This window comes from Cololabis saira, chromosome 22 (genome assembly GCF_033807715.1).
Source record: "Cololabis saira isolate AMF1-May2022 chromosome 22, fColSai1.1, whole genome shotgun sequence".
In the NCBI taxonomy this organism is placed as follows: domain Eukaryota; kingdom Metazoa; phylum Chordata; class Actinopteri; order Beloniformes; family Belonidae; genus Cololabis; species Cololabis saira.
In genome coordinates this window covers 37,196,561-37,206,629 of record NC_084608.1, presented here as the reverse complement: position 1 = coordinate 37,206,629, position 10,069 = coordinate 37,196,561, and the positions used below count along the sequence as shown (strand labels likewise).

The 10,069-nt window shown below is 42.8% G+C and overlaps 1 protein-coding gene across 1 annotated transcript; it reads left to right on the top strand.

Moving 5' to 3' along the window:
* The first annotated feature begins 1,104 nt into the window (after positions 1 to 1,104).
* On the top strand, positions 1,105 to 6,228 carry chchd7 (coiled-coil-helix-coiled-coil-helix domain containing 7). Its single transcript, XM_061713320.1, has 4 exons — positions 1,105 to 1,147; positions 2,373 to 2,432; positions 4,328 to 4,426; positions 5,126 to 6,228. The coding sequence occupies exons 2-4, from the start codon at positions 2,379 to 2,381 to the stop codon at positions 5,228 to 5,230; spliced, it is 258 nt and encodes an 85-aa protein (XP_061569304.1). The 5' UTR covers positions 1,105 to 1,147; positions 2,373 to 2,378; the 3' UTR covers positions 5,231 to 6,228.
* The last annotated feature ends 3,841 nt before the right edge of the window (positions 6,229 to 10,069 follow it).

Genomic DNA, 10,069 nt, shown 5'->3' with positions numbered 1-10,069 from the left:
TTTTCTCCTTCATGGCCCTGATACTTCCGTACTTATACTCTTGCTCTCATATAAAATTATTTTACAAAAAAACACTTGTATTTCTTTCCTTTTTTTGTTGTTAAAACCTTTGCAAACAGTAAATGAGTGAATATGAAATCGTTTTTTTCTTCGGGATAGTTCGGCTCCGTTCGGGTTTCTCCGCCCCTGGTGGGCGGGGCCTGAGCGGATACGAGGCCTCTCATTGGCCGAGGGAGCCGTCACTCAGCCGCGCCGGGCTCCTATTGGCCGGTCAGAGGCGGTGATCGATACGGAGCTGCTCGTGTTGTTAAACTCATCAGTTTGTGTCTCCGGTGGATCCAGAATCAGCTGGACCAACAAATAAAGTCAAAGATCTCTTTTAAATACACAAATTCTACCCTGCAAAACAATATTTATCAAAATTTAAGAATTATATAGGTGTTAATTGTTCTTTTTGCCAAAAACATCCTCACTTATTCTGCTCATGTAAATTATTCACTTATAAATTCTGGAGGGATTTCCTTCCACAAGTTTATTGCTGATTCTGTCTTTTCTGATTTTCATCTTTATTATAAGAATGTTGTTATTTTTGGTTTTCATCATTTTAATCACAAAGATAGTGAGGCTTTAATTTTTTATAAATCTGTCTTTATTTCTAGCAAAGTTTCACATACATGAGTGCAAATTCATCCACAGAAAAAGCCTTTATACTCAAAAAAGAACTTGAACAATATTATTATATTATATTATATTATATTATATTATATTATTATTATTATATTGTATATGAGGACGATCTACTCATGGAAAAACAAAAAACACAAAAAACCATCGGCATTTGTAAATCACTGAATCTGTTAACATGAAACTTACTCTCGCACATTATGCTGTTTTTATTTTTAATAATTTATCTTTTTAATCTACATTCAACTGTCTTGTCCTTTATATATTTTTTTGTTTAATTCTTTTCAATTTTGTGCTGGAATCTCTGTATTTGTATTTTGCCTTTAATCTTAATCTTTCATTGTGTTTCAAGATTTAAATAAAGGAAAAAAACAAAAAAAAGTTTCTGCTGAACGGGAACAGACCGGAAGTGTGTCCGCCGCTTAAATCTTCCCCCGCGAGGTTTCCGGAACGTCCGTTTCAGGTGAGTCCGAGCAGAACCTGCACCTCTTCTGTGTGAAGAAAACAACAAATAAACACCAACAAGCCCTCAGCTCACCTTTTCTCACCTTATCTCACCTGGTTTCACCTCATCAGACCCCACGCACGCGTTTTATTCCGCGTTTTATTCACGTGATGTAACAGGATCGCGGGATTCCCGCCAGGCTCCGTTCAGATTAACGCTGAATTAAACTTTACATACTTGTAGACAAAAGTCCTGATACTTGAGCGACTAAATAAAGATAAACCCCTTTAGATGGAGGTCCAGTCTTCAGTTCGGCCTGCAGCTGCTGCGTTTTAACCCCCCCTGGGAACCGTGACCTTGCAGAGACCTGGACAGAAATCAGCTGGTGGTCCAGGGACGGGGACCTGGGGGGTCACGTGGTCCAGGTCACTTGGTTCAGGTCACGTGATTCACAAGGCCGTCACCTCAGATTTTTGAGGGCCAAGGTTTTGTTGGGGCCCCTGTACGGAGGTAGATTTGTTTCTTAATTATTCAATCAAAAAAAAGATTACTTCAATCAAAAAATATATTTTCAATAAAAGAAAATTCACTTCAATCAAAGAAAAAAGTGTTTGAATGCAAGAAAATATTTGAGAACAAAAATGCATTTGAAAACTGTTTTTCTTTGATTGTAAATGTTTTCTTTGATAGAAGTGAAGTTTCTTTTGTTTGAAGCAACTTTTTTGATTGAAGTCTTGTTTTGTGTTTGGGCCATATTATTATGGGATGGACCTTTGTGTCTTTATCATTTAATTCAAAAAAGAAGGAATTGCATTTGAACATTTTTTTTTGATCGAAAATATTCTTTTCGATTTGAAGTGATTTTTTTTTTTTGGATTGAAGTGAAAACTTTTGAAGTCTTATTTTTTTGATTGAATAATTTCGACACACATCCTGCCGTGGGCGGAGCTTCCCCATTGGTCAGACATGTTTGGTGCAGGCGGGATGAAACACCGTTCTGACCTTTAAACTCCAAAATTCACATAAAGTATTTTGAAGACAAAAATAAGAAGTTATTTTTGTCTTCAAAATATTTTTTATGTGAATTACTGACTTCATAAATTAAATGTTTGTAAAAGAAATTTAAAAAAAGCAGTTTTAAAGCCTCTTTTTCTCTACACCGAGCACAGCCAGGGACACGCCCACCTGTCAATCAAAGCTAGCTTTAGCCACCAGCCCCTTCTCATGTTGTTCCCTCTCCCAGGTCCAGATGGATAAGAACACGAGGAAGGTCCGGAACCAGGACAGCAACCCCTGCATCCAGGTGAGTTCAGAACGGTTGCTAGGGCGTTCCTAGGGCGTTGCTAGGGGGTTTCTTGGGCGTTGCTAGGGCATGCTAGGGGGTTGTTAGGGCGTTGCTAAGGGGTTGCTAGGGCGTTGCTAGGGGGTTAGCAGGGGGTTGCTAGGGGGTTGCTAGGGCGTTGCTAGGGGGTTGTTAGGGCGTTGCTAGGGGGTTGTTAGGGCGTTGCTAGGGGGTTGTTAGGGCGTTGCTAGGGGGTTAGCAGGGGGTTGCTAGGGCGTTGCTAGGGGGTTGTTAGGGGGTTGCTAGGGCGTTGCTAGGGGGTTGCTAGGGCGTTGCTAGGGGGTTGCTAGGGCGTTGCTAGGGGGTTGCTACGGGGTTGTTAGGGGGTTGCTAGGGGGTTGCTAGGGCGTTGCTAGGGGGTTGCTAGGGGGTTGCTAGGGGGTTGCTAGGGCGTTGCTAAGGGTTGCTAGGGCGTTGCTAGGGGGTTGCTAGGGGGTTGTTAGGGAGTTGCTAGGGGGTTGCTAGGGCGTTGCTAGGGGGTTGTTAGGGCGTTGCTAGGGGGTTGCTAGGGGGTTGCTAGGGCGTTGCTAGGGGGTTGCTAGGGGGTTGCTAGGGCGTTGCTAGGGGGTTGCTAGGGCGTTGCTAGGGGGTTGTTAGGGGGTTGCTAGGGGGTTGCTAGGGCGTTGCTAGGGAGTTGCTAGGGGGTTGCTAGGGCGTTGCTAGGGCGTTGCTAGGGGGTTGCTAGGGCATGCTAGGGGGTTGCTAGGGGGTTGCTAGGGCGTTGCTAGGGCGTTGCTAGGGGGTTGCTAGGGGGTTGCTAGGGGCGTTGCTAGGGGGTTGCTAGGGGGTTGCTAGGGCGTTGCTAGGGAGTTGCTAGGGCGTTGCTAGGGCGTTGCTAAGGGGTTGCTAGGGCGTTGCTAGGGGGTTGCTAAGGCGTTGCTAGGGGGTTGTTAGGGGGTTGCTAGGGCGTTGCTAGGGGGTTGCTAGGGCGTTGCTAGGGCGTTGCTCGGGGGTTGCTAGGGCGTTGCTAGGGGGTTGCTAGGGCGTTGCTCGGGGGTTGCTAGGGCGTTTCTAGGGCGTTGCTAGGGGGTTGCTAGGGCGTTGCTCGGGGGTTGCTAAGGGGTTGTTAGGGGGTTGCTAGGGAGTTGCTAGGGCGTTGCTAGGGCGTTGCTAGGGGGTTGCTAGGGCGTTGCTAGGGGGTTGCTAAGGGGTTTGTAGGGCGTTGCTAGGGCGTTGCTAGAGGGTTGCTAGGGCGTTGCTAGGGGGTTGCTAGGGCGTTGCTAGGGGGTTGCTAGGGGGTTTTTAGGGCATTGCTAGGGCGTTGCTAGGGGGTTGCTAGGGCGTTGCTAGGGGGTTGCTAGGGAGTTGCTAGGGCGTTGCTATGGGGGTTTTTAGGGCGTTGCTAGGGCGTTGCTAGGGCGTTGCTAGGGGGTTGCTAGGGGGTTGTTAGGGGGTTGCTAGGGGTTCCTAGGGGGTTGCTAGGGGGTTGCTAGGGCGTTGCTAGGGGGTTGCTATGGGGGTTTTTAGGGCGTTGCTAGGGGGTTGCTAGGGCGTTGCTCGGGCGTTGCTAGGGCGTTGCTAGGGGGTTGCTAGGGCGTTGCTAGGGCATTGTTATGGGGGTTTTTAGGGCGTTGCTAGGGCGTTGCTAGGGCTTTGCTAGGGCGTTGCTAGGGGGTTGCTAGTGGGTTGCTAGGGGGTTGCTAGGGCGTTGCTAGGGGGTTGCTAGGGCGTTGCTAGGGGCGTTGCTAGGGGCGTTGCTAGGGCGTTGCTAGAGGGTTGCTAGGGGGTTGCTAGGGGGTTGCTAGGGCGTTGCTAGGGGGTTGCTAGGGGCGTTGCTAGGGCGTTGCTAGAGGGTTGCTAGGGGAAACGAGACCCGGTGACGGCCATCTTTGACGGCGGCCATCTTTGTGTTCCAGGAGAGCGACGCGTCTCAGAAATGTCTGGACATCAACAACTACGACAAGAGCATGTGCTCCATGTATTTCCAGAGATACAAGAACTGCAGGAAGTACTGGGTGAGTAGAGACACCTGGAGGACTCACCTGTAACAGGAACTCACCTGTAACTCACCTGTAACTCACCTGTAGCAGAAACTCACCTGTAGCAGAAACTCACCTGTAACTCACCTGTAGCAGAAACTCACCTGTAGCAGAAACTCACCTGTAGCAGAAACTCACCTGTAGCAGAAACTCACCTGTAGCAGAAAATCACCTGTAACTCACCTGTAGTAGCAGCTCACCTGTAGTAGCAGCTCACCTGTAGTAGCAGCTCACCTGTAGCAGAAACTCACCTGTAGCAGAAACTCACCTGTAGCAGAAACTCACCTGTAACTCACCTGTAGCAGAAACTCACCTGTAGCAGAAACTCACCTGTAACTCACCTGTAGCAGAAAATCACCTGTAACTCACCTGTAGTAGCAGCTCACCTGTAAATGATCCCACGCTAAAGTTCTGTTTTAGCCACTTTAGCTCGTAGCTCTTCAGCCAGGTGTGTCGTTGCCGTAGTTACCTGGACTTTACCTCCGTCTTAGTGTTTAGTATTTCATCTATATTCGTTTAATTATTCTGTCCAGGTAAACTAGCTCATCAGTAGTTAGCTCCTGTGCTAACCAGGTATGTTTTCCTGTGGTAACAGGTGTGCTAACAGGTGTGTTTACCTGTGCTAACCAGGTGTGCTAACAGGTGAGCTAACAGGTGTGTTTACCTGTGTTGCAGCACGGCATCATGGTCCAGAGGAGGCGGGACGGCGTCCGGCCCGACATGCCCACGGCGGCGGAGAGAGAGGAGATGCTAACGGCGCTAGGAGGGAAGCCCTACTGAGGACGGACCTGGGGGCGGGGCCTGTTTCCGTGTGGGCGGGGCCTGGGCCTGTGGGGGCGGGGCCTGGGCCGAACAGAGGAAGTGATTGTGAAGAGACTATTCCTCCGTCTGTCCGTTTGTCCTGAATAAAAACCAAACCTCGTACCTCGTCTGCAGCTCCGTTGTCATGGTTTCCTGTCTGCCGTCGCCATGGAAACGAGGATCGTTCCCACTGAGGAAACCACGAGGATTTTGGTTCTTTAGTTCCACAAGATCACACTCTGTTGTTGATACAAATGTCCGTCTTTGAGATCTTTTAAAAAATGCTATATAAATAAAATTGATTATTATTAGTGATGCACCGAAATGAAAATTTGTGGCCGAAACCGAAACCGAAAATAATAATAAACACTTGGCCGAATACCGAACAATACCCACATGGTTCTTCACAGTTTTTCATTTATTTTGCCAATTTTTTCACCATTGCATAAATCAAATACATTTGATTTAGGCTTTTCAAAGAAAAAAATCTTTTACAAAATTACAAGGTAGAAAATATTTATTGAACATAAAAAACTGAACATGTTTTAATTTCCAGCATTATGTTGTTTTGGTTCCACCTCCTGGTGAATGTTGGTAAAATTCTTATGTGGTTACTTTTTGGTTGGCCAACGATTTATGTTTGTGGTGCAACAGTTACGGGAGTGGCCAGTCTATTTCCTTATTTTACAACGCCGTTATTAATTGTTCGGTTTTTTCCCACTTATTCCACCGAACACCCAAAGTGTTTTTTTGACATTTTCGGCCGAACAATTTCAGTTACCGAACAATCGATGCATCACTAATTATTATTATTCTATGCAGATGACACTCATTTGGAGCTGATTGATTACGGCTTTTCTCCCACCAGGGGGTTTTACCTGCCATTGTTTATTTGATGTTTATGTAATAATTGAGTGTTCTGGTCTCTGGAAAGATCCTGGATCAACTTCAATAGACACTTTTTAAATAAAACTGAATTGAATTGAAAAAATTGGTACAAATGTCAGTCTATATGCAGATGACACTGATGTACGTTTACGTTCAGCATCCCGGATGTTTCCTGGAACCGGACTAAACCGGACTGAACCGGACTGTAACCAGAAATCTGCCAACCAGCTAGTTAGTTGAGCTAACTAGTAGCAGCTAGCTCTGTCTAAACCCAGCAAATCCCGTAGGATCTCCATTGTCAAAGGTAAGCTAACCAATGAGAGGTTCCACGATGACGACCAGCCAATCCCAACGGTTCTGGAGACGCCGATCAAAAGCCTCGGCCGATCGTACAGCAGAACTTAAAGACTGAGCAGGTGGAACAACTCAGGCAGGAAACAATCAGCGGCCTCAAGCCGATTAACAACACTGCTCTACCTGGAAAAGTGAAGCTGTGCTGCTTTCAGTTTGGGCTGCTACCTCACCTCGTGGTCAATTCCCATCTATGAGGTCACCTGTTCTTACGTCTGTGGTGTATTTAGTTTTAGTCTGTGGTGTAGAGAGTTTTAGTCTGTGGTGTATTTAGTTTTAGTCTGTGGTGTAGAGAGTTTTAGTCTGTGGTGTATTTAGTTTTAGTCTGTGGTGTAGAGAGTTTTAGTCTGTGGTGTAGAGAGTTTTAGTCTGTGGTGTAGAGAGTTTTAGTCTGTGGTGTAGAGAGTTTTAGTCTGTGGTGTAGAGAGTTTTAGTCTGTGGTGTATTTAGTTTTAGTCTGTGGTGTATTTAGTTTTAGTCTGTGGTGTAGAGAGTTTTAGTCTGTGATGTAGAGAGTTTTAGTCTGTGGTGTAGAGAGTTTTAGTCTGTGGTGTAGAGAGTTTTAGTCTGTGGTGTAGAGAGTTTTAGTCTGTGGTGTAGAGAGTTTTAGTCTGTGGTGTAGAGAGTTTTAGTCTGTGGTGTATTTAGTTTTAGTCTGTGGTGTATTTAGTTTTAGTCTGTGGTGTAGAGAGTTTTAGTCTGTGGTGTATTTAGTTTTAGTCTGTGGTGTAGAGAGTTTTAGTCTGTGGTGTAGAGAGTTTTAGTCTGTGGTGTATTTAGTTTTAGTCTGTGGTGTAGAGAGTTTTAGTCTGTGGTGTATTTAGTTTTAGTCTGTGGTGTATTTAGTTTTAGTCTGTGGTGTAGAGAGTTTTAGTCTGTGGTGTAGAGAGTTTTAGTCTGTGGTGTAGAGAGTTTTAGTCTGTGGTGTAGAGAGTTTTAGTCTGTGGTGTAGAGAGTTTTAGTCTGTGGTGTAGAGAGTTTTAGTCTGTGGTGTAGAGAGTTTTAGTCTGTGGTGTATTTAGTTTTAGTCTGTGGTGTAGAGAGTTTTAGTCTGTGGTGTAGAGAGTTTTAGTCTGTGGTGTAGAGAGTTTTAGTCTGTGGTGTAGAGAGTTTTAGTCTGTGGTGTAGAGAGTTTTAGTCTGTGGTGTAGAGAGTTTTAGTCTGTGGTGTAGAGAGTTTTAGTCTGTGGTGTAGAGAGTTTTAGTCTGTGGTGTAGAGAGTTTTAGTCTGTGGTGTAGAGAGTTTTAGTCTGTGGTGTAGAGAGTTTTAGTCTGTGGTGTAGAGAGTTTTAGTCTGTGGTGTAGAGAGTTTTAGTCTGTGGTGTAGAGAGTTTTAGTCTGTGGTGTAGAGAGTTTTAGTCTGTGGTGTAGAGAGTTTTAGTCTGTGGTGTAGTGAGTTTTAGTCTGTGGTGTAGAGAGTTTTATTCTGTGGTGTAGAGAGTTTTAGTCTGTGGTGTAGAGAGTTTTAGTCTGTGGTGTAGAGAGTTTTAGTCTGTGGTGTAGTGAGTTTTAGTCTGTGGTGTAGAGAGTTTTATTCTGTGGTGTAGAGAGTTTTAGTCTGTGGTGTAGAGAGTTTTAGTCTGTGGTGTATTTAGTTTTAGTCTGTGGTGTATTTAGTTTTAGTCTGTGGTGTAGAGAGTTTTAGTCTGTGGTGTATTTAGTTTTAGTCTGTGGTGTAGAGAGTTTTAGTCTGTGGTGTATTTAGTTTTAGTCTGTGGTGTATTTAGTTTTAGTCTGTGGTGTAGAGAGTTTTAGTCTGTGGTGTAGAGAGTTTTAGTCTGTGGTGTAGAGAGTTTTAGTCTGTGGTGTATTTAGTTTTAGTCTGTGGTGTAGAGAGTTTTAGTCTGTGGTGTATTTAGTTTTAGTCTGTGGTGTATTTAGTTTTAGTCTGTGGTGTAGAGAGTTTTAGTCTGTGGTGTAGAGAGTTTTAGTCTGTGGTGTATTTAGTTTTAGTCTGTGGTGTAGAGAGTTTTAGTCTGTGGTGTAGAGAGTTTTAGTCTGTGGTGTATTTAGTTTTAGTCTGTGGTGTAGAGAGTTTTAGTCTGTGGTGTAGAGAGTTTTAGTCTGTGGTGTAGAGAGTTTTAGTCTGTGGTGTAGAGAGTTTTAGTCTGTGGTGTAGAGAGTTTTAGTCTGTGGTGTAGAGAGTTTTAGTCTGTGGTGTAGAGAGTTTTAGTCTGTGGTGTAGAGAGTTTTAGTCTGTGGTGTAGTGAGTTTTAGTCTGTGGTGTAGTGAGTTTTAGTCTGTGGTGTAGAGAGTTTTAGTCCAACCTGATCTCACAAAAACCCGTGAAATGTCCACGACTTCTCACCACTATTTTCCGTGGCACCAACACTGAAAATGGTATAATTCCGTGTGAGCACCACGGATATTGTACCATGCAAAGTCAATGGGATCCGTGGTCGTGATATATACATGGATTATGACATTATTATTATTTATATATTATTCTTTGTTATAGTGGCTAAATTATGCGTTTTTGTCGCGCAAGGTACTGAGGAACCCATTGACTTCACATAGTACTATATCCGTGGTGTTCCCATTAAAACCTCAATAAAACACTGCTAAAACAGCGTTAAAAACATGCTTTTACAAACAGACAGTAACAAACAGTACAGGATAAAAAAAGATAAAGGATAGGAAACAAATCACACATTAAAAGCTGTTTGGAAGAGGTGAGTTTTGAGATGCAATTTTATATACATATATATATATATATATATATATATATATATATATATATATATATATATATATATATATATATATATATATATATATATATATATATATATATACAAAGCCTCCTAGCTTTGTAGCTTTGCAGCCTCGTAGGTCCCTGAACGCACCACAGACCTGAGTTTTTCTTTTCACGACTTTTTACTTTCTGTGTTTTATGAGCCGTGAATTTATATGTTTCATTAAAATGATGTTGTATTAAATCTGAGGAGTTATATTGTTTTAGTGGAACTAATCTTCCCCTTTTAGGCCTGTGGCCGCTCTGAAGACCCGGGGGTCCAGATCTTTTCTACTTAGTTTATTGGTCCTTTCAATTTCCACAAAACAAATAACCCAAAGTCCAGCTGGAAATCATCAGTGTTATACAAAATATATATCATTTTTTGGTGTATATATATATATATATATATATATATATATATATATATATATATATATATATATATATATATATATATATATATTTATTTTAACTTAAACCATGGACCAAAAGGTGTAGACTGAAGCCTAAGCTTATGACGCCTTTTATAAACTAGTGCATTTAGGAGATTTGAAACAAAATGTAGAGAATAAGATAAGATAAGATATTCCTTTATTAGTCCCCCAGCGGGGAAATTCCCAGATACAATCGATTAAAATAATAATAATACAGTAATAATATCAGTATGACACTATAAACAGTATATACAATAATAATAATAATAAAAAATACTGGTAAATGCACGTGAAACAAAATACATAAATAAATCCATATGAGAAGTTTCTCGAGTTTAAACAAAATAACTATACAGCATATTCCACATGTTACTAAATATCATTCCATACAGTTTATATATATTTATAT

Coding starts and splice junctions, on each gene's coding strand:
- chchd7 (XM_061713320.1), top strand. CDS start 2,379: ATGGATAAGAACACGAGGAAGGTCCGGAACCAGGACAGCAACCCCTGC. Junction 2,433..4,327: donor ACAGCAACCCCTGCATCCAG/GTGAGTTCAGAA, acceptor TTTGTGTTCCAG/GAGAGCGACGCGTCTCAGAA. Junction 4,427..5,125: donor AGAACTGCAGGAAGTACTGG/GTGAGTAGAGAC, acceptor CCTGTGTTGCAG/CACGGCATCATGGTCCAGAG.